The sequence below is a fragment of the Haliotis asinina genome, chromosome 7 (assembly GCF_037392515.1).
Source record: "Haliotis asinina isolate JCU_RB_2024 chromosome 7, JCU_Hal_asi_v2, whole genome shotgun sequence".
Taxonomy (NCBI): Eukaryota; Metazoa; Mollusca; class Gastropoda; order Lepetellida; family Haliotidae; genus Haliotis; species Haliotis asinina.
The window spans coordinates 49,282,051-49,306,160 of NC_090286.1; the positions used below are offsets into that span (position 1 = coordinate 49,282,051).

Below are 24,110 nucleotides of genomic sequence, written 5' to 3' on the forward strand. Positions count from 1 at the left end.
TGTTGAGTTCTAATCACCTAGGTGATGTTTTGGCATTAGTGGGTGCTCCTTTATTTAACACACTGGGTTGAAGTCATTGTCATCCTTTCGTACTGACAATCCTCGGCCTTCGTTGTCATCGTAGAAAAAATTGACATTTCAAAATTAATTCTAGATCAAATTTTGACCATTTTCATTTCCGTATCAAAATAATCCCTCCCAACCACCATAACTCCTCATCACTGTTGCCGTGGGAACTAACAATTTAATGGACTTGCCCCGAGTGTAATTGTCAGTAACCACTTTTAGTAGAACTATCTACTTCGGAAGTGTAGTGAGTATGTTCATGAGACTGGTAACCATACCTAGAGTCAGGATCAAGTGTCAGTTCATACTAACAGCTTGATTAGTAACTGTAAGTACTTTCTTCTAAACCTTGATGTCTGTACATTGTGCATGCAGCTTTTCCTTGTTCGATGTTTCGTACTTGATGTGAAGTTTTGTGGTCTTTCCTTTCTGTCTTTTAACATGGAAGTTGTTCCATACTCGTTGATGACTGCGTCTCTTTCAGCCTTTTTATCTACGGACACATTTGAAAAGGAGCCGAAGATTACAAATTTCTAACGAGTAAACTTACCGTCTTCGAGAACTGTTTGAATTGATGGTACCGCATTTAAATTGATGATACCGCATATAAAAATAAACATACCTAAAACACTTTATTTTGATTCTGTGTTGAACATTAAGTTTGAATTTATTCTTAGTCAAATTTATTTTGATTTATCACACTGAAAAATATTGAGTTGATAGGCTCCCAGTTTTCATATACCAGTGTCCCAGGATAGTACTAACATTTTCTAACCCTACCCTTGGAGCACAAAAAAAGCCACATCAAGTATGAAATAAATCTGTTCTGTGGAATGCTGTAGATATAATTCCTTTCTCCATTTATTACGGCTTTCCCTGTTCATCTGTTTTAAAACAATCAATAGTGAATTAACCTTTGAAAATCTCACATTTGAATTTCCAGTAATCAATTGATATGAGAGCCCCTTTGATGTTAATTAACATGTTAAATTTAAAATAATGTTAAATTTCTCATCAGCATGTCTCGTTTTTTCTGGTTTTGTTTCAATCTATTTACTCAGTCTCCAGCTTATTGACTGATGATCTTCAATTTCAGTAGAAAAAGCATGTTCTATAGTTTTTGTTTGTTTCTTTGATTTATGATGAAGACATGCATGGGCTCTGGACTTTTGACTCTGCCTGTCCGGAGGATCAAAATTCTAAATTTTTTAATCCAAACGCTTTTTGATTATTTCAGAAATTTTTAAAGCATTTTTTATTTGTTTAGTTGTATGTTTTGCGAAAAAAAAGCATTTGCATGAACAATGATAAATTTTTGTCTAGTTCCTGGCGAGCCGAGGAAAGTTCGCGTGGAAGCGATCAACTCTACCGCCATCTATGTCGAGTGGCGTGAACCCATTGAACGTCATGGAGTCATTAGAGGCTACCAGGTGTACTTCTATGAAGTGGACAGCAATGATGAAACAATTCCGGGTAAACAAGCCCGTTTTCATGACACTTTTGATGGCACGAAACACGAGGCAGTTATAACAGGATTGGAACCAGACACGCGATACAACATCCGGGTAGCCGCCTATACAAGAAAGGGAGACGGGATCCGGAGCAAGGCCAGAGTCATCACTACCAAGGGTGCAGGTCTGTGGAGGTCATTTTTGTCGCTTCATTTGGCATAAATTTTCTTCCTTTGCTAATCACATATTTCATTATATATTTGAACAAGCATGAAAACTTGGCCTTTTTTATTTTCAGTGCCATCACCCCCCAGGAATCTTCACGTGGACCTCATCCAAGAAGATCCTCCAAGGGTCAAGGTCACTTGGCAGCGACCTCGTGTCACCCATGGTCCTGTCGAAAATTACAAGATCATATGGGGTCGTATTGGGGAGCGTTACGAGGAGAAAATTCTTCCTGCAGAGAAATATTCCTTTGTGACATACTCTCTTGACAAAGGGACCACATATGAGTTCCGAGTGTCTGCCAAGAATGACGTCGACTATGGAGAACGAGCTGTGGAGAACATCAAGACACCTGATGGAGGTAATGCAGAAACAAAGTGATGGAAAGTCTAGTTCCATGCAAATGAAATTTTAACAAGTACTACCTGTAGTAGTGTAGGTGCAGGTGTTACGATCTGTAGAACTGGAGGTGCAGGTGTTTTGATTGGTAGAAGTGGAGGTGCAGGAGTTACGACCTGTACAAGTCAACGTGAAAAGAGTTAAGACATGATGAAGTTGAATTATCATATTAAAGACCTCATATGTGGATATTATTAAAGCCAAGTTTCAGTCTTTGGCCAAACCGTACTCTGTTACTTAAAATAATCTTTGTCACAAATGGACCAAATAAACAGATATTTCTTGGAGGTGTCCAGAGATTTCATGATTAAGCCTTAGAGCAATTAACAAGATGTTCCTGTTTGTCATTTCAGCTCCAGCAGGTGCTCCTCAGAACTTCACAGCAACTGGCATCAGTGAAACCAGTGTCCACCTCACATGGGATCTGCCAGCTCGTGCTCTACGTAATGGTGACATTGTCATGTATCAGATTACGTATCACAAGCTGTCTGACCCCATCAACGAGGAGGACCTGAACGTCACTGACACCTACGTTGACATCACCGGCTTGGAGATGAACACAGATTATCGCTTCAAGATCAAGGCGTACACCAGTAAGGGTTCTGGGCCTTGGAGCAACAACCTTCATTTCCGCACATTCGGGCATAGTGAGTATACAATGATGTTCACTTGCAAGGCTGAAACAACCACAACATTACCACGCCAGTCTCTCAACAGAAACTCCCCTTGCAGAAACTCATTTACTGTTGAACAAAATTCAAGGTTAAAAGTAGCCCTAACACAAGCTGCCCTTTTCAAAGCCCCAATAATAAAACCAGAAAATATAGGGTGACCCTTAGACTTGGGCTTAATCTCTGAATATATACAGTTTTAATAGTAACAAAGAAGGCCATTTAGACTTGCTTCATATAGGGCTTTAGCATTACAGGGAGGGCTGGCAGTGGGGAAAATAATGTGGTTCAGGGACTGTGAGACAGACCTGGGGACAGTGAGTTTATGCTATATGAAAAGACCCGTGGGACTGCCTATTCTCAAACACTGATAACACATGTAAGCAGTAGGGTGATGTCAGTAGACATTTTATCAATAATAAATTATTACTGTTTGTATATTCAATAGTTCTTATTTTGGATTTCACTGAAGCTGTGTCATTGATTCTTATTAAAACAAGTCCCATGTTTCAGCTGAAACATTGATTGATGGAATTCTGAACTCATTTCCTTCTAACTCAATATTTGGGTCAATAGATCCACAGTTTGGGTGTTATGTAGTTCAGCCTTTGTTGCCCTAATCAATCTTACACCACACATTGCCATTTCTGAGAAAGTAATCTTGAACTCTTAACCATGCACATGCAATAATGCTATAAGATTACTCTGTTCTTTGGCTTGGATAATTAAGGAAGTTGGGTTGCCTAGTGGTTAAAGCATTTGCTCATCACACTGAAGGCCCGAGTTTGAATCCCCACATTGGTACTAAGTGTGAAGTCCAATTGTGCTGTCCCCCTCCGTGATACTGTAAACCTAAACTCAATCACTTTGAAATACACATGCAAATATGACCTTATAGAACATGTAACACAACCTCTGGCTTGAACACTGTAAGATTTTGTATGTAAAATGTCACAACATCAGTTCAAGCATTTCATCCATCACCTGTACATGTCTGTAAATGGTACATATGGATCAATCTGCATCTGCTTATTGGTGTTTTGTTGTACAAAAATACAAAATCCTTAAGGACTCAAATACTGAAACAAAAGAGTTGAAAGAAATGAGGTCTCACCACCCCTACCCTCAATCTGTCAGTGAAACGGGTGTACTGTGGTCAGCAGGTGGTTTATGTCAGTGTTTGGTTGTTTCAGTCTGAAGTAAAGACAGGCTGTATGACTTGTCCTACATTCTGTTCCCACAAATTTATTTTGTATCCCTCACAGATTCTGCTTCTTAACTTCTTAGTTTTACCCCAGGATAATCTTCCTTCACTGTGTCACTGTTGACAATTCACCACACTTCCTTTCTGTCAATTCTACCTGTTAAGGACAGCAAACTTGACGTCATTACAATGAGATAAATGGGTCTGTGAAAAAATGTCCTTGTCAGTGTCAAGGCGAAAAGAACGAATTACAAAGTCATTTTATTAAAAAAAATTGTAAACCTGGGTTGTAAAAAATGGAAGCAACACACATTTATGTTTCTGTACATCTGAAGATCTGTGCATATGAGCTAAATTTACTAGTGATGTTGGCAAATTGAACATCAGCCCATAGATGTGATTGGAATTTTTCAGGTGTTGACCAAACTATTAAGTGTGGCACTGTCCTTAGATTTACTAAGGCTAGCAGTCTGTAATTTGGATCCCAGTTGTGATCTACAGGCATAGATGTTCAGATCTGACTTTGCTGAAACTCACCTGGATGGATAATTCGTAGAGGCCATATTGAAAGTGTTATTTTCACCTGTCTAATATTATATAATTTGAGGAAGCACAGACAACATTCATAAATTCTCATACTTTTATAAATTTTGTTTGTTCCCCTGCTGTGACATTTAAACTTTATATACCCTATTTATTTCGCTTTACTGTATTTTCCTGACCTCTGAAAGTCTTGGTTTAGTACATTATTTGAGTGAGTGAGTGACACCATGAGTAATGTTCTTGGAAAATGCTCTCAGAACTATATTGGCTTAAGAAGACCTCATCACCTTGCAACCCGTTTGGCATTTATTGTTATTAAATGTCCATGTAATCTAGGAAACCATGTCATGTTGTGGTCACTTGGGTCTGTATGTTACAATAAGTCCCTAGCAGCCTAGACAATGGGATGGAATGGGTATTTGGATTTGGTTTGTATTTTTCGGGGTGTTGTTATCCTCTGATAATATGAATCTTTGGCCAAGAGACTTGATTAATTACAGACTGCATTTACCAGTTGCGAAATTAAACTATATCTTGTTTTATTCATCCCCTCAGGACAATTTGCATCAGTGTGTAATATATACTCATTGACCCACCCATGAAGGTCCAGGGTAGAATAGACCTACATGCCATGAAGGCAATTCTGCTTGTTGGAAGAGGCGACTAGCGTGATGAGGTGGTCAGACTCACTGACTTGGTTGACACATATCATTGGTTTCCAATTGTGCAGATCACTGGATTGTCTGGTCCAGAATTGATTATTTACAGGCTGTCGTCATACGGCTGGAATATTGCTGAGTGAGGCGTAAAACAAACTTGCTCACTGACCATCCCTGTCAAGTGGCAGCTGGTCAGGTATTATATTCCAAGTATGATTATAGGTGAGCTACAGTGCTTTAGGGCATGAATGTCTTGGTTCTTATCTCAACCATCTACAGCAGCATTATGACTAAATGTGTACATGCACAAATGAAAGCAAGTATGACTTATGGATTTATTTTCCTTTGCGTGTCCATGCTACATTTTGACACACAATTGCTGGTACCAATACCTAAGTCCTTGATCATTATTTCATCCAGCAATTATTCTTTTCCAAAACGTGGTCTGAAACATCTTGTTCGTATAATATTGCATTGAATTTATAAAAAAGTAAATTATTTATTCATATTGAAGTAAATAAATAACATCAACTAAATTCCTCTGAAGTATGTCATGAATAACCTCAAAAGTTCAACTTTGTGTGCCAAGATTGTCATACAATCTCTTTATGACAGCATCTCAGATTTTGCCATCTTAAAAAAAAAGTATGTTTGGATATCTCATTTAGGTCACATAATTACAACCGTTCATGAATTTTGACCAACAAGTGAAATGACTGAATGGACGCTGCCACTTCTTGATCAAAATGCAGCTTTCTTGAGCTGTACCCCACTTGTTTCAAAGTGGCAACTTCCACTACAGACGATCTTTTGAAAATTGACTAAAAATGGTGACTCATAGATGGCAAAGATGGGCTCTGAAAAGTCTCTCATTGAATGTCTACTCCACTGAATCAAGAGATAGGTGGTGATATTGATGAAAACAGATCTGGTTAGCGTCACTGGTTGGACAGATGAAAGATCCTTCTCACTTGTTCCATTTTGAAATGTCCACAGGTCTTTCTCTTGCTCTGATGTGCAAATACTATGTGAATCGAAATTACCCAATAAATAGCTTCTTTGAAAATGTCATTTTTTAATACTACCTTTGAAATCCAAAACTAATATAGATTGTTTCTTGAATATTTCCAAATATCTTGGTGGCTGGTGGTTATGGTGACTGCGTATGTGGAACACCTGAGTTTGTTGTTTCTGTAAGTCTGTGTAAGTGTATGGGAGTATCAACATCATAAGTACTGGATGTTTGCTCAAAACTAAACTGCTTCACTGTAGAGCACAGACTTTAAGGTACTAGTAGTTGAATGATGCCAATTGAGAATTCATCTGTGTTATTGTTTAAGTCAATAACATGCTGTACATGCAGTCTTCATCGCTAGTCTATAACAGCAATCCCGCATCAAGCTGTCCATAGTCTCTTGGTTTCCTAATAAAGTAGTACAAGTTGAACACTTGTTTGTATTTTGTCAAATATTGCTCAAGGTGTAGACAGAAAAGGGTGTCTTTTTGTTGTTCTATTTTCTTGCTCTTTTTCCTTATTCTTTTTTGAATTTTGTTAATTCTATATGCTTCATTTATGATGCTTTATATGAGAGATCAACATAATCAGTTTTAAATGAATTCTAAATCCTTTTCAAATCATTGATTTAATTAAGGTATTATTGCTCTTTAATACTTCCAATATGATTATCTGAAATATATGTTAACATGCCCTTTTCCTCATTGTCTGGCTTTAAGTTTTTGCACAATATCTCATTTTATGTTTATACATTATATTTCTAATTTCTATTGATTCAGTGCCACCTGCACCGAAGAACGTCAAGATCCGTCGTACATCCAGCTCGATCATCGAGGTGACCTGGGATGAGCCTGACTTCCCGGTGGCTGGCTACAAGATCTACTACAACATGTTTGCAACCCCCGACATGGCAGTGTGGCAGACCCTAGAAACAGGGCCCTACACTGTGGCTGAGATTACCGGGCTTGAAACTCACACCGTATATGCGGTCAGGGTTCAAGCTCGTTCTGTTGATGATCGCTATGGAAACCTGTCCGAAATGGTCACTACGGACTTCATACCGCCATGTGAGTGTTTATAGTGTTTTGAAAACTTAGTTGATACCACAGAGTGGTACATTCATTACAGTGGGGTGAGTCTCTATTCAAAGTTCATGGGTTCAGTTCTTCATTTGGTGGATTGTGTAAGACAGATTTGTGGTGTCTTCATTAGCACAGCTATCGCTCAGTAGGTCCTCTGAATGCTACAATGTCTTCTACATTACATCAGACCATTCATATTGTGTACAGTAGTACTGTGGTTAGTGCTATTTTTTGTACACTGAAAACCAGGTTCAAATCCCTATCTTTTCTGAAGAAGCCTATAGTATGGATGAACCCAAATTGAAAGATTTACGTTGAAAAAGTTATATGTAAGCAGCAAGGGTTAAAAAGATTCCTGGTTTCAGCCACTGATTTGTCTCCGATATCTGAAGGCCAAGCTAGAGTTATGTTGAAATATTGTTTAGTCCAGCATAAACATTATTCAGTGTATCTAGAATCCCGCTTACGGCCATTATTTGTTTCAGTCCGCCAGGACGTGGTACAGAACTTCCGTGTCACCCTGCGTACTCCACACATGGTGAAGTTGTCCTGGGATAAGCCGGTCAAACCGAACGTCAACTCATACCAGGTAAGATTAATGATGTACCTAGGGCCTAGATTCTCGAAGCTCTTTTAGTGCTGAGATTGTTGTAAGGGGAATACATTAATATTTACTTACATTTTTCTTTACATTAAGACGTCTCCGAAAATCCAGGGGTTGGAACATAGCTGAAATCATATTGAAATTATACACTGACATTCGAAGAAAGGTGTTTCATTCTAATATATATTGTTAATAAATATTAATAATTTTTAAATTGTTTTTTAATTAGGTCATTTTGTATAAACCATGAAAGTGATTTCATTGGTAGTTCAAGTTATCAGGCGCATAGAAATACAATTTTTTCCAGTAAGCCTGATAGGCTGGAAAGTTGTATATTTAGATAGTATTCAGGGATTGCCCAACCTTTTTAGCAATAATCATGTGTAATCCTGGGCTTTTTTCTGTAATGGTAGCTGTGCCAAAGGTTATTTTTCACTCTAATGTGCCTCTTTCGATGGCAATTTCATCACAATCAGCAGTTAAACCATGAAAAAGCATAGTACAGAAGCCCTAAATACTCCCCATTTATTGTTGTGAGCTAAAACCATTGATTGTATCAGTTTAACCATACTGCTGTTCTGTGTGTCCTTCAGCTGAGATATGAGGGCGTGAAGAACTACTGGGAGAATGGTGTGATCAAACAGATCTACCAGGCCCGTGAAGAGGTTCGAATCCCAGGCCAGATGACCACATGGTCTCTGCCAAACCTCCAGCCCAAGATGAAGTTTGATTTCAACATCAGCGCCATCTTCCAGGATGGAAACGCTGGAGCCGATCAGCACATTATCGTCGAGACTCTCATTGAAGGTAAGCACCAATGTTTGTTTCTGTTTGGTAGTTACAAAGTTTTACCTGACTGTCACCTGCATGCATAATATTAACAATCAGGAAATTCTTCTTCACCCTAAAGGACAACTTTTGATGATATGGTTTCTTTTATTGTTCATGGCTTCAAAGAATTCAATTTCATAAAATCATCATTTGATTGCAATTGTTTTTACTATGTATCGTGGTATGTATGTTGATGTTGAAAATTTCAGTGAAAAATAAACATATATATATGAGCATCTATACCATAATTGATGTAATTAGTGTCCTGTCTCTACTTACTGAGTTTAAAAACTTGACTTTTGATTTCCCACTAATCTTGTTCTTAAGAATTTTGACATTTATGATCTATGATAGAAGGAATCTTGTGACTGTAAACCATGAAATAAGTAGCAAGTGTGAGATGCTTCTCATATTAAGGTTTGTTATGCCCCTGCCAATATTAAATAACATCCCCTTTAACACTGGACGTAGTAGGGTGCTAATTATGATGGATAATGGCCACTGAGTGCCATCAATACTGTACAATGGAGAGAGTCCATTTGTGTAGCACTGTACCTGGACTGGGGATCGTGTTCATCTTGTATTGTCATCAGTTGTACATGAATAAATAATGAGTGTGTTGTTTCATGAGAAGTTATTGTGTTTGAAAGATTGTCAGTGAATAATAAAATACCTGTCTGCTAGCTTGTTTGTATTTTGTCATAAAATGATGCATACCAAATCTCTCAATAATCCAAAACATACAACAAAACAAGTGTTGAATAATAAGACATTGAGAATTAATTTATGACTGATTTAAGGACATTTTCACATTATTATCATTATTGTTGTAAGTATCATAATTATTGTTGTAAATTTCAGTTTGTGAAGAAAAACAATTAATATCAAAACATGTACTAACACATTTACATTTTATGATGTCAAGTGTGATTCACTAATGAACCATATTACAAACCTTATTGCAGCTCCCCCTAGTGTGCACAGGCCAGAAGTAGTGAAGGTTTCCCATGGGAAGATAACTCTCCGGTTGTCTCGAGCATCAGAGAGGAATGGACCGATCAGTTATTATCATCTCATAGTTGTGCCTCAGAGACAGGAGCACAACATACACAAACTCCCTCAGGATTTTACGCTAGAAATGGTGAGGTTTGGTGAACTGATGTTAGCAAGTTCAAAAGGTTTTAAAATAGAATTTCATTGCCTTTTTCTTCCTTTGTTTTAAAGTTACCTGAAGTTGAAAGAAATGATGCAAGGAAGTCCTTGTCTGATTTTGTTATTGAAGTTGGCATGTCATGATGCCCTGATTATCAAGTGCATGACATTATAAGCTGGATCACCTGGGTGTTTTAGTGCACCTTGAAGGCTTGCCAGAGTTGCTGTGGTGTAACTACATGCTATACTGTATGATATCACTATAGATTGCATCGATTTACAACACATACAGATCTACTATTGTGTTTATTGATCTTTGAAAGTTTGAGTTAGAGTTGGTCTTCAGCAACCCATACTTGTCAAGGCATCTTATGGGAACGGTTGGTGAGGCTTGCTGAGCTGGTTGACACATGTTCTCATATCCCAGTTGTGTAGATCAATGCTCATGTTGCTGATCACAGGATTGCCTGGTCCAGACTTGATCATTTACAAACCACAAGCTGGCATATTGCAGATGGAAACCATTAAACAAGACACAACATTATTGTGTTCATAGTTAGCTTAGAGTTAATAGTGAGACTGATGTTCATCCATAAATTTGTCATTTGATAATTATTAACAAAATTGATGTTAAAAAAGTTGATATTGAACATGTGTGATATTGGGAATATGATTGATTGACTGGTAATTATCATCATCAATGTTGATATTTCAGCTGTCCAAGGAGACTGAGAGTGTGGAAAACCCTGCCTCATATCCTTATATAGCAGCAAGGTTTGACTCAAGGAATCTGCCGCCAGAGTTTGACCTTGGCAACGGGCAGGAATATGGTGCGTTCTTCAACCGTAGACTTGACGAAGATGACCACTACAAGGTTTTCTTGAGAGCCTACTCTGTTGATCCGGTAAGTTGACCTTGTGGGTGATGGCGGTCACAATACTTCTCTCCAGATATCATACCTTGGATGTATTTTGGAACAGTAACAGTTTTTGAGATAACCATGCTAAAATGTCTTGTCTGTGATTGGAAGAGGAAATGTCATTTTTAACAGGGAGGTGGAGTAGTCTAGTGGTGAAAGCCTTTGCTCTTCTTGCGAAAGACCAGGGTTAGATTCCCCACATGGGTAGAGTGTAGGAAGCCCATGTCTGGGGTTCCCTGCCATGATGTTGCTGGGTTATTGCTAAAATTGGCATAAACTAAACTAAACTAAACTCACTCTTTTTAAACATGTATTCACTTACATAATACTTCGGTAAGGGGAGATAACTGCCTTTGCAAACTTCATCTCAGCATTAGTGTTTACGACCTACTCTTTTTCAAACTAAGTAATGAAACATAGTAAATTGTATTAAAATCACCCTCACAGTCTTAGTGAAATATCTGCCCAGAAACTAACTACCATAAAGCCGAAATGTAAAGATTCTATACTGTGGTTGATACTGGAACTCATCTACCACTAAAAAATTGTATTGTCATTTGTCATACACATGCTTGTCTCCCCCTTCTAGCGCTTGTACACCTCAAGTGAATACTCTGAGATTCTGAGTCTCTCCACGGGTGTCAATGAGCCAATACGTCCACAGCAACAAAACCCAAAGGAACCGAAAGGAACCAAACCATCCCAGGACAATGTTACGGAACATGATGAGACTAATAGATTGTTATTGATCGTTGCGCCCGCCTGCGGGGGAGGCGTATTCCTTATTCTTGTCTGTGCCGTCATTGCTTTTTTAATGTTCCGGTAAGTGGATTGTTTGGTCATATTTTGTCTGTATTAATCTTTCCCTAAGCACTGTTTACTACAAGAGTGTAATGTACAATGTTACATACATTATGTTTTGACATATTTACTTTCAAAAGTTTATATGATTTTGAACAAATTATGCATATGAAGATAATGGAACTATCTCCACTTGTTCTTTATAATAGTATAGATTGTCAGTTTAATATACTGCACAGTATGTGACGATTTATGCATACAAATATGACACTAGGTATTGGTCAGTTTCATCAAACTATCACTAAAGTGTGTCGTATAGACATTTATACCACGTTACAGCCTTGCTCTTGTTTTAATTGTGTATTGTATCATTATGGTGTATATCCATGCTGTTTTGTTGTCATGGAACCATTGATTTGTTACTTTGTAAGTAAGAGTTTCATTATGTTAAACTAATATTGTGGATGTTTGTCTTTGTAGCAAAAAGTCCAATTCCAAAGGGGCCATCCTCGAACCCGAGTCTAAGGTAATGGTAGACATACCTCCTTACCTGGTGGATCCTGTGGAAATGCGACGACAGCACTACCAAACCCCTGGTCAGTACTTACTGTTAATAGTTTCACTTTGCAGTGTGTTTCATCCATTAACCTTGAGGGGCGATGGTGTAGCCTAGTGTTTAAAGCATTTGCTTGTCACACTGAAGACATGGTGTAAATCCAACTAGGGACCATGCAGGTAGCAAAGGTACTGTAAGTCCCCATGGTCAATAGTCTGGTGATCTACCTTCTGTTGTTGGCGATCTATAGCCTGTTTTTATATTGTATTGTCCGTTTAACGATATCAGTTTTACCTTTCCACACTAGTTTTAATGCTAATTGTGATATCCTAGTTGTTTTACTGTCCTTCGTTGACAGGTTTTATAATGGACACAACAGTCGTTTTCATTGATGAATGTTCTCGTCACGATATGGCTGAAATAGTGCCAATGTGATGTTAAATCGTAACTCACTCACTCACTCACACTGAAGACACAAGTTCAATTTCCGACGTGGATACAATGTGTAAAGCCCATATCTGGTGTTCCCCACCATGGTATTCCTGGAATATTGATAAATGCATTGTAAAACCATACGCACTCCTTAACCTAGAAGTCTGGGTTTAAAGCCAGGTTTAACAGCGCTCATTGATTTTTCCAGAAGTTAAACAATGCCCAGTAGTTTGACATGCCACAGTGTGTTGTGCAGAGTTGTGTCCCTTAGTGGGATTGAATCCTTGATGACCCTTATAGTTTCTATTTTTGCTATCACCATATCCAAGTTCATAGGTTTCCTGAAAGTGGACCTACAGCTCAGTCATTGCAAAATGCTTGATGTATGACTAAAAATCTGTTAAAGGTGGCACTAAAACTAAACTGACTGTCACTTTAGTCTGTTTCCGAGATCACAGAAAATAACTTAAATAACTCTCCTACTCAAGTCTGCAGTGATTTAGTGATACTTGACTGCTTCTACTCATGGCCTGAATCAAAGGATTGTTCTGGACTCAAGACCCATGAAGGTCCCGGGTTAGAATAGGCCTTCAGCAACCCATGCTTGCCATAAAAGGCGTAAGAGGCGACCAACAGGATCGGGTGGTCACGCTTGCTGACTTGGTTGCCACATATCATCGGTTCCCAATTGTACTGGTCGATGCTCATGTTGTTGATCACTGGATTGTCTGGTCCAAACTTGATTTTGCTGGAATATTGCTGAATGCGGCGTAAAACTAAATTCACTCACTCACTCAATCTGGGCTCAATTTGGACTATATCAAGACACCCAAGGAAAGTTATGCTTTGTAGAATTCAAGATAACTTATGTCCTTCACATCCAGCATCTCTATGGGTATTTGTTTTTTCTAAGAGGATGGTATGTTTTTAAATCAAAGGCTGTGTTCCACCAACATAGAGAAAAGGGAAGTTGTTCAGATTTTGAAAAACTGTCTTCAAAATTGAGCAGGATAGTTTTGATTTACCTGCCATGTTGGAGTGTGATGTTTGAACCTCCTTCTCTCACTAACTCCCTAACACTTCTGTTGGTCTCTTTCAGCGATGATTAGTCACCCGCCCATACCGATTGAGAGACTTGGAGACCACATTGAAAACTTGAAAGCCAACGATAACTTGAAGTTCTCTCAGGAATATGAGAGTATAGAACCAGGACAGCAGTTCACATGGGACAACTCTAACTTGGAAGTCAACAAACCCAAGAACCGCTATGCCAACGTCATTGCATATGACCACTCCCGTGTTATTCTGCAACCCATCGACGGTGTCCCTGGCAGCGACTACATCAATGCCAACTATATGGATGGATACCGCAAGCAGAATGCATACATTGCCACACAGGTCAGTTACATTCAGTCTCACAGCAACAATCAACAGGGCAAAAAAATTTCCACAGGTGTTAATCAGGAATACCCATATGGAATGAGGATGTAAAATATGTTCCCAGGGTCTGTTCTTCCAAAGGGGCCTTGGTGCTATGGTGGTCGTAAGTGTGTGTATCATATCAGTATTATATTGTGGGAGAGGGTCAGGTAACTCAGGAGACTATTCTCAGCGGTGATTAAACGGTAAACTCTTACCATTGTACAGTATATATTGTGGTACAAAGCCCTTGGTTTGCTCCGTTTTTGTTTGGTATATTGGATATGATCACAATGCAGAGAAGAAACTGCATAGATTTTAACCAAATGATTTTCAATTTCTAGACATTTTAGAAAAGGTTTTAAAAGGTTAATAAAATAACAGTACTAAAACCAAAACAACCGATTTTGTTGAACTACGTAGATATGGTATATGGAACTGAAGGCAAAATACAGCGGTTCTACTAATACCGTGGTATATTGTTTCACACCTAATCGTCAACAATGTGAGGGTTCCATTTCTTGTTAAATTACTTTCCTGGAATATTGCACCTTTGCACATCTTTGCTGACTGCCATGAATCTTGATGTGCAAGGCATTTTATACTGACCATGAACGCGTTGTTTCAGGGTCCCCTGCCGGAAACGTTTGGAGACTTCTGGCGCATGGTCTGGGAACAGCGTTCCACCACAATAGTCATGATGACCAAACTAGAAGAAAGATCACGGGTAAGTTTAAGGTTACTGTGTCATCCAAATAAATAAATCAGACATGTCACATGTGACCATGCCATGAAGATCTGGTTCAAAATTGGTCTTCATGCAACATGCTTAGTTATTAGAGGCAGCAGCAGTAGGTTACTACCTTGATAGATGAATGTCATCTTAACCCAGCTGACCCGTGAAGGTCCCGGGGTAGAATAGGCCTTCAGCAACCCATGCTTGCCATAAAAGGTGACTATGCTTGTCGTAAGAGGCGACTAACGGGATCGGGTGGTCAGACTAGCTGGCTTGGTTGACACATGTTATCGGTTCCCCATTGTACAGATCGATGCTCATGTTGTTGATCACTGGATTGTCTGGTCCAGACTCGATTATTTACAGACCGTCGCCATATAGCTGGAATATTGCTAAGTGCGATGTAAAACTAAACTCACTCACTCACTCACTCACTCTTAACCCAGCTGCATAGATCAATTCTCATATCAATCACTGGATTGGTCCAGATTATTAACAGACTACAATTATTAAGCAGGAATAATGTTGTGTGCAGTAAATCATGCATGAAACAACGAACAGGTATTGTTGGACATGAAATCAGATAGATACAGTTTAAGTAGCGTGTTTGTTATTATAAGGTGAGAGTATTTTTCTTAGTCCATCTTCATCCTCATATGAATAAGTTCACTCATTGGAACTTGTTGCTGCTTTGAATTGCTAATTATTAAAATATTTCGTGTTTATTAATTCATTGTAAAGTGTTTCTGAGCCCATGTAAATATTCTGCAAAATATTTTTTTCACAGATAAAATGTGACCAGTACTGGCCCTCTCGTGGAGCTGAGACTTACGGCATAATGCATATTCATCTGGTTGATGTGACAGAACTCGCTACATACACTGTGAGAACATTCCAAATTGCCAGGGTAAGGAATGTCATCAGGCAAATGCTCGTATAGTTGGATGTTCATTAACTCTGACAGAATGGCTTGTTCAAATACATTAACTGATATATGGTCAAGCACCCCCTTGGGAATCTCTGGGTTAGAATAGCTCCCCAGACAACAGGTGGTTATGTGGATGTGTAATCATGTGACCAGTCATGTGACTTTGTAGCGACGGGGGTTGCTACAGTCAATCATGATCAATCTTGGTCATCATTCACCAACAGCATGCATAATACTCAAAATATCTATCATCGCTTTGTTTGGTCCAAACTGCTGCTATCATTTGGATCTATTATTCCATGGGTATTGAGAACAAACCCCAAACTGAACATAAGATTTGACACAGTTTTGTAATATGTATGATGTTTTTGACAGTATGGCTGCCCCGAGAAGCGTGAAGTTCGACAGTTCCAGTTCACTGCCTGGCCAGATCATGGAGTACCAGACCACCCAACACCACTTCTCATGTTCATGCGTAGAGTCAAATCCAGCAACCCAGCCGACGCTGGGCCCATGGTAGTACACTGCAGGTGGGTAGGCAGTCGGTTCTTTAGTAAAATTAGAATTTGTCATGACTCTCATTTTCATGTGATCTGGTGTCACTACATAAATATCGTTCCAAATATGTTTTATTTTGGTTTATACTGGTAAATTTATTCCACTAGAAACCCTTAATGCCTTTGTCCTTTATTTATGAAAACAAGACTGAGTTAGCTTAACTTGAAGTGTGAATACTATAGTTACAAGGGAATGAAGTCCAAAGGGAGATAACCCCTCCATGTAGTACAATGTAAAGCAACTTGAGGTCCAGCAATAGGTTAGTTACTGCTTGTTTGAAGTGGTCATTGTCACTGTCAGATCAAGGGAGATAACTGACAAATTAAAACAAATTTGACAGAAAACAGAAAATCATTGAATATTAAATTTTCCTGATACAGACAGCCACTCATCAATGTAACACATCAGTTTTAAGAAGCACTGGTTAGTGATGCCTGTAACACTGAACTAAATATGTGTAACAAATGTGCTAAATGTAGACAATATGGTTTGTTACAGTGCTGGTGTAGGCCGAACAGGAGCTTTCATAGTGATAGATGCCATGCTGGAGAGAATTAAGCATGAAAAGACTGTTGATATATACGGGCATGTAACCTGCCTCCGTGCTCAACGAAACTACATGGTACAAACCGAGGACCAATATATCTTCATCCACGACTCTCTGCTGGAGGCGGTGCAGTGCGGCAACACTGAGGTGCCCGCTCGTAACCTCACAGCACATATACAGAAACTCACAGCCCCTGAGCCAGGAGAGACGGTCACAGGCATGGAACTGGAATTCAAGGTACAGCCAGCAGCTTTCAGTTATTTGAGATAATTGCTCAGGTTAAGGCTGTGGAAAAAATTATGGGAAAAGTATTTACATTGCAAATTGATCCTTATTATTTCTATATATTACAATACAAAATATTACCTTATTGTTGGGATGATTGCAAGTGGTGTTCTGAAAAAGTGAAATAATCGAAGATTGATCACAGTGACCGAATGACCAATCAATCAATCATATTTTCTCATAATCGAACAAAACAATTTTGGAACTTCTGTTTTTTTCATGTTTGAAACACTTGACGACGGAACATATCTTCAAAGTTGCCAGGACCTGAAAACATGTTTATTTCTTTGAAAACTCACTTCACTGATTGAAACGTTATGAATGAATACTTCTTGACGACTCCAGGAAGTTCATATTTGTGATATATCAGTCATCACATTAAAGTAGCAAGTTGCAGCATGTTATACATATCAGCAATAGCAACCTGGATAGGAAACAACTGTACAATGACACTAACCAAGTCATGATTGTTCATTGGTAATGAAGCAATCATCAATCGTGATATTTCAACCAATTCCCAACACTAATGATTACGTATTTGCCTTAAGCTCCCCCACACAGAACAGTCTGGCATGTAATTTTTGCAAGCACTCACTATTAAGACCAATTGTTTCTTGCCTGTCCCTATTTTCTAGTGTATACTGCAGGTTATTGAAAACATAAAAGTAGATTGGGAATATAATTGCCTTGTATGTAACTTTGAAACTGTTTCTTGCAGTTAATTTGTGAACTTTGACAGCCACATAGTCTCTGACAACTCACTCCGTATGGATCGGTATAATAGGCATCCTTCATCCCCAAGTAAACCCCCTCCATCTGACATTTGAGGAGTGTTTACAGAAAATTTGATTTGATGTTTCAAACCAGATTCTGCCAGTACAATTAATCATACAATTTTCTATTTTTGCAGAGATTAGCCAATGTGAAGGCCAGTCCAAATAGATTTGTTAGCGCAAATCTTCCAGTCAACAAATTCAAAAATAGACTTGTCAATATACTGCCTTGTAAGTATGTCTCTTTGAGATGATTGTGTTTGTGTGACTAAATACTGCATGATTAAGACACAGCTTCTGAAAACAGTTAAACATTTAATAGTTTAACACTTAGGCAACATGAACTGTTAGGGATATTATGCCATGTCACATACCAGCACTTTGATTATAGTTATCACTGCCCTCTGTAGGGCTAGAATTTGCCTAGTCGATCATGTGTCATCGTACCTCAACACTATGGTGGTACAGTGTTAAATAGATGTCAATCATTTTTCAATATGGTAAGTATAAAACAGATATATTGTAGCTTTATTCGCTTGGATGAAGGATTGTTTGAGTTGGTATTATTACTTTGACGGTCATATAAGGTGATGCTGCATTCCTATTTCAGATGAGTCTACTCGAGTGTGTCTGCAGCCGATCCGTGGGGTGGATGGTTCAGATTACATCAATGCAAGCTTTATAGACGTAAGTCTCTTCATTAGATTTACACAAAAGTCATGTTCAGTTTCCATGGTGACTAGATATTCTCTTCACATGATTGTTAGTGTAATATTTCATGAGGGGTTCACCTCTTGTTCCAAAGATTATGACTGTCAAAATGGTAATGTTTGTGTGGTCCCTTCATCCACAGGTGAACGGTACATGTGGCTTCATTTGCACCATATCATATTCTTGCCTTTATTTTAACAAAGTAAATTCATCAATAATGCAACCAGAATTCATTTACATTGATATTTGTTTGTGTGCAGAATTTAATGTAGATGTTGTCTGATGCAGGGATACCGCTACAAGAAGGCATATATCGCCACCCAAGGTCCACTGGCGGAGACAACAGAAGACTTCTGGAGGATGTTGTGGGAGCACAATTCGACCATCATCGTCATGTTGACCAAACTTCGTGAGATGGGCAGGGTATGTTGACTTTTACACTTGGCTGCAGTATCAGACAGCTATGGTACCGAAACAGCATGGTATTGTTAGTAAAGTAATTGCAGTATAAAATAGTAAATTACTTTCCATGCATTTATCAATTGTTATCCTTAATATACCAGAAATTTTTAACCTTCTTGCTTATGTTTGTTTAGAGATGGAAAATCAGGATGTGAAAGTCTGAAAAATCACCACTTCTGTTGTTAACTTTTCCACTCTGCCCTCTAAAACTATCCTCAATCAATATGTTCATCAAGAATGTTATCAGTGAGGGTCGCTTCAGTGCCAGTTGTTATTTGTGTTTGCTTTGTTGTTTTTGCAGGAAAAATGTCACCAATACTGGCCAAGTGAGAGGTCAGCCCGTTATCAGTATTTCGTGGTCGATCCCATGACCGAGTACAACATGCCACAGTACATTCTCAGAGAGTTCAAGGTCACAGATGCTAGGGTATGTAACTCTGTTCTCCTCTGTGTTGAAAATACTATCGTTTCTTGAGAAAGGGTTGTGAGATCAAACCCTTTATTATTACTTTGTCATTCAAAAGGTTTTATTTGGATAAGTTGGTTTGGGGTGGGTGGGTTGATTTTTGTTTTGTTTTGTTTTGTTTTTTTCAACCTTGGAATAATTCCAAATTTGTTTCCAGGATGGCCAATCTCGGACAATACGTCAGTTCCAGTTCACAGACTGGCCAGAGCAAGGAGTGCCAAAATCTGGAGAAGGATTCATTGATTTCATTGGACAGGTCCACAAGACAAAGGAACAGTTTGGACAGGAGGGACCTATCACTGTTCACTGCAGGTTTGTATATTTCCCCCTTCCATGTAATCTTCAGGATCTGCTTCATAATGGGTTATAATCCCATTTTCGCATTGACGATAATCTTTTGTCTGTTTGGACCAGTTCTTGATGATTTCAAGTGATAATTGTCAAGGATCTGTTTCATTAGTCTTTCCTTCTAACTGAAACTGAGACATATAATACATATTTGTTCTACCCCCAGCCATGATTTTACTTGAATATTTCTAGAGGTGGCGTAAAACCATACTAACTCAAATTTTGTAGGATAGTGTCAGTCACTGGATTGTCTGGCCCAGACATGATTCAAACGAATGTTCAAATGACTGTCTGTATGTTTGGAATATTGCCTTGTGCAAATTCTCCTACATGGTTTCATATGTTCTGGCTATTAACCAGTCAGAATTATTTATTTCTAAAACGTTGTAGTTAACAACCTGTTCACATGTGTTGTTGCAGTGCTGGTGTTGGACGGACTGGCGTGTTCATCACCCTCAGTATTGTGCTTGAGAGGATGCGTTACGAAGGCGTAGTGGACATGTTCCAGACAGTAAAGATGTTGAGGACACAGAGACCAGCGATGGTTCAGACAGAGGTAAGACATAAGGGTACTGCTTCCTTGGTGTAAAACAGGTCATGCTTCAGCACCACTGGCTCGTGAATGAAATTAAAGTTTCTATGTGTATTATGTCCTTTGATAATCTAGATTTTAAACCTGTCTAGTCCATGGGGTCCCTAGTGTAGTGGATGTCAACAATACCTAAAGTTTCTTATAACAGCCAGTTAAAAGTTATGGGTGCATAAAGTTTGTAATCTGTATCTCGAAGATCCAAATCACTACTATCAGACACTGCTTACCCAGTGCTCTTGCAGTATTTCACAAGTACATGTCTTATGGCTCTTAAACTATATTACCCATTAAGCTCTGGGTTAGAATGTATTTTCAGTAACCCATGCTTGTCATAAGGGGTGACTTACAGGATCGAGTGGTCAGGCTCGCTAAATTGGTTGACACGTCATTGGTTTCTAGTGCGCAGATCAGAGCTCATGGTGTCGATCACTAGATTGTCTGGTGCAGACTCGATTATGTACAGACGCCGCTATGTTGCTGAAATATTGCAGAGTGCGGCTTAAATTAAACTCATTGACTGACACACTCACTTAACGACTGTTTCATGAAATATTGTCAATCATGTTTTCATGTCACCTTTGAGTATATGGAACAGATAAATTCAAGGCCTCCCAGGCAAACCTTCAGTAGCACTGGGTTTTGTTCCCGTCTTTTCCTCTAAGATATTATTTACAATTCTAATGTTTCAGGATCAATACCAGTTCAACTATCGAGCAGCGTTGGAGTATTTGGGATCTTTCGACCACTATGCAAACTGACAGACCGGGGACAGCATGTTTCAAGCTATGCAGCCCTCGGTACCTTGGTGATAGAAGGACGTTGTGGAAGTCAAGTTTGGAGAGAGTCAAGCTCAGAACTGTGACACAGGACATTTTAGATGGTTACATGTCTTGAATCTGACTGCTCTCGAACATTCATCTTGACTGTGACTTGTGTACTCTTGTTCAGAGTTTCTTCATGGGATTTTATCACCAGGGATTTGTATGTGACAAACATGGATTTTGATTCATCAAGCTGTCAAGTGGTTGAAAGTGCGATGTTAGCATCAGAGGGTGCAGCAGATCATCGGACCAAGCTGCTTCCATATTTGGTCGCCATACTTGCTTCCGCTGCCGCTAGAGCAAGTCTTGCATTGGATCATACTGTATCAACGACTGTTTGTGATCATGTGACACCCTCCATCCTACATCGCTTGCTGCTTGTTGAAGAGGGAGCAGCCATTTCAAAAGATCCATGTATTTTGGTGTGATCCGGTGGCGCTCCGTGCTTGTGTTGTCGTACTAGCCAATATTTCAACTGGACTGAGCAATATATATAGTCGTCTTCTCTTTAGTTGATGGATAGAACAAGTGAATACTGACATGCTTAGACATATTCACTGACCGAGAGGTGAACCTCGTCTAATGAGAGAATGTATGTAAGAGTCAATCATGGACATTGAACTATGGGAAAGCTGTGAGACAGTGGATGAAATGGCACGAGCGAGATTTCCTGAGGATACTGTAGCCATTTTCAATTGTACAATAGATTGTATCATTATTGTCATCCATGTGTCCTATTTTCATGTTGCATTATGTTTTTTCAATTTGCTACATATTGTACATTGTCAGTGTATCGTACATCACTCAGTTCATTACATTTCCATTATCGGTGTCCACGTTATAGCCAGACATTTTCAGTGGTATGATCAGTAGGCCTCGTACAGTTGTCATGGTGACATTTTTACAACAACAAAAAGTGAGTCCGTTTTATAAAAAAAAAATGTGACTTGTGTCATTGGATCAGTGTTAAAAGTATGAATGAATTACCTACCAAGTCATGTAGCATTCATTTGCTCCACATTGTCTCAAGGTTGTGCTGTATGCTCTCACACCTTTTGCCTTGATAGACCAAGGTTGGGTTCTGTAAGACCATTCTCCCTACTTAAGGGCCAGCCATGTCACAAGATCATCAGACTGACGTGCAACGTGTGCTACTTACAAGGTGTACGTATTAATCAATGTCTCACTCATATTGGGTTACATTTCGATCATGATCGTTCAAATTCAAATTTTTCAAATTTGATGTTATTTATTACTAACGTTGATTGTTAATTTTAAAATTACTGGGTTACATTTTGTGTGACAAGTTATAATTTAATCTGTGTTGACTTTTGAGAAAATCTGAGCTGAATGCTACCCAGGTTGGGATCGTAACCCCAGTCAACAGAAGATGTACAATTTTGAGCTCAAATCAATCGATAGAGTAGAGCATGTACTCAAATTACAACCGTTGATGTTTATAATGCAAATTGTTGAGCAAAATATCAAGGAAAATCATTATTACATCATGGTAGTTAGATTTAATATGGACCATCATTGTAGAATCTCCCAGAGAGCATTATGTTTGTGTTTGTGTTTTTCTGTCATGTGACACAAAGCTGACTGGTAATCACTATTTAAAACCCTGTATTGTTAATATTCGACCTTGTGTATTACCTTTATTTTGGAGGTGTTCAAATTGTGCAATGGACCTTCTTCTACTGAATTCTTAGGGGCCAAACATTCATACTTCAGGCTTTGTACCCCACCCTGTAGAAATGATCATTAAATCTCGTGTTGGACTTCTAAGGGAGAGCACTCTTCCTGTTAAACTTTCTTGTGCTAGATATGTAGAAATGCCATGGATTTTGAAGCATGTATCTATTTGTGATCAAGTACTATCCTGTGTAATTAAATATCTTTATCTTGCGCACTTACAAACTTTTGAGTAAGTTTGAACCCCAATATCAACTTTCCTATACGCAATTTTCAAATGTCAAGAAAGCCGATCATCTGTGATTAACTTATGCAAAATTTCCAACAGTCTTTAGTTCTGATTTGCAACACCTTTTTCAAGCACGTCCAGTGCAACACAGCATGCCAAAATTATTCCGTATTTTGCTAGCAATTAAGTCCTCGTCTCGAGGTTCAAGCTTATTCCTCCCCCTCAGTTTCTGTAGTTGTCACAAACTTAGGCTCCTGTTTTTAGTTTCAAAACCAAAGAACAGATACATTTGAAAGATATGGAATTCCATTGTCTATTCAGTTGTATGCTGGATGTTGTTATGTTATGATACTTCCTCTGAAAGTTGACCAGATCCACCAAACAGCCCTTGCACCTTCTTGCCACTAACATTGTGATATAAGTGCTCGTAAATCACCCAACGGCTGATATATTTGTGATCCTTTCAAGTGAAATTAAATTTCACTATGCTACAAAATATGAAAACTATCATTCCAAATCAGATCTCAGAACTTCATGACTCGTTAAGACTTTCAAGATTTGTAAACACCTTTCAGAGGAAGTATACTCGACAAGGGGTTATAAACCTCTTTTTACTCTACAACTGCGTAACTCTGTACAATTGCATAATGTAGATACCTGATTATCTCCCCTGAGCTGAAGCTGTAGATAGAGCTGAAATCTATGGGTGTGGCCAGTCGAAACTCGTACAACTCGCGGCCCTCCGAGCCCGCCCACAACCCACCTACCCGGCTGTTACGTGCATGTGTACAATCAGTTTGTGTTGCTAAGATTCGGTCGTACACCCGGTCACAGTGCATGCATCTCAACTGGTATTTTGTATGTGATGGAATCATCCGGAAATTTATCAATATTTCAGCCAGTAAAGTCAAATAAAGAATAATGCTCAAA

The 24,110-nt window shown here is 38.8% G+C and overlaps 1 protein-coding gene across 17 annotated transcripts in view; it reads left to right on the forward strand.

The window, feature by feature from the left end:
• Positions 1 to 24,110, forward strand: part of LOC137291729 (receptor-type tyrosine-protein phosphatase delta-like) — a 415,228-nt gene extending 391,118 nt beyond the window's left edge. For all 17 annotated transcript variants that reach the window (XM_067823219.1, XM_067823205.1, XM_067823218.1 and 14 more), the window contains 22 exons: positions 1,390 to 1,701; positions 1,816 to 2,103; positions 2,495 to 2,788; positions 7,013 to 7,300; positions 7,801 to 7,904; positions 8,513 to 8,726; positions 9,716 to 9,891; positions 10,618 to 10,806; positions 11,411 to 11,643; positions 12,103 to 12,218; positions 13,710 to 14,008; positions 14,658 to 14,756; positions 15,553 to 15,672; positions 16,069 to 16,223; positions 16,750 to 17,035; positions 17,994 to 18,087; positions 18,467 to 18,543; positions 18,856 to 18,990; positions 19,331 to 19,456; positions 19,653 to 19,807; positions 20,264 to 20,399; positions 21,125 to 24,110. In XM_067823219.1, coding sequence (XP_067679320.1) covers positions 1,390 to 1,701; positions 1,816 to 2,103; positions 2,495 to 2,788; positions 7,013 to 7,300; positions 7,801 to 7,904; positions 8,513 to 8,726; positions 9,716 to 9,891; positions 10,618 to 10,806; positions 11,411 to 11,643; positions 12,103 to 12,218; positions 13,710 to 14,008; positions 14,658 to 14,756; positions 15,553 to 15,672; positions 16,069 to 16,223; positions 16,750 to 17,035; positions 17,994 to 18,087; positions 18,467 to 18,543; positions 18,856 to 18,990; positions 19,331 to 19,456; positions 19,653 to 19,807; positions 20,264 to 20,399; positions 21,125 to 21,193 — 3,965 coding nt within the window. In that variant the 3' untranslated portion in view covers positions 21,194 to 24,110. The remainder of the gene's footprint in view (positions 1 to 1,389; positions 1,702 to 1,815; positions 2,104 to 2,494; positions 2,789 to 7,012; positions 7,301 to 7,800; positions 7,905 to 8,512; positions 8,727 to 9,715; positions 9,892 to 10,617; positions 10,807 to 11,410; positions 11,644 to 12,102; positions 12,219 to 13,709; positions 14,009 to 14,657; positions 14,757 to 15,552; positions 15,673 to 16,068; positions 16,224 to 16,749; positions 17,036 to 17,993; positions 18,088 to 18,466; positions 18,544 to 18,855; positions 18,991 to 19,330; positions 19,457 to 19,652; positions 19,808 to 20,263; positions 20,400 to 21,124) is intronic.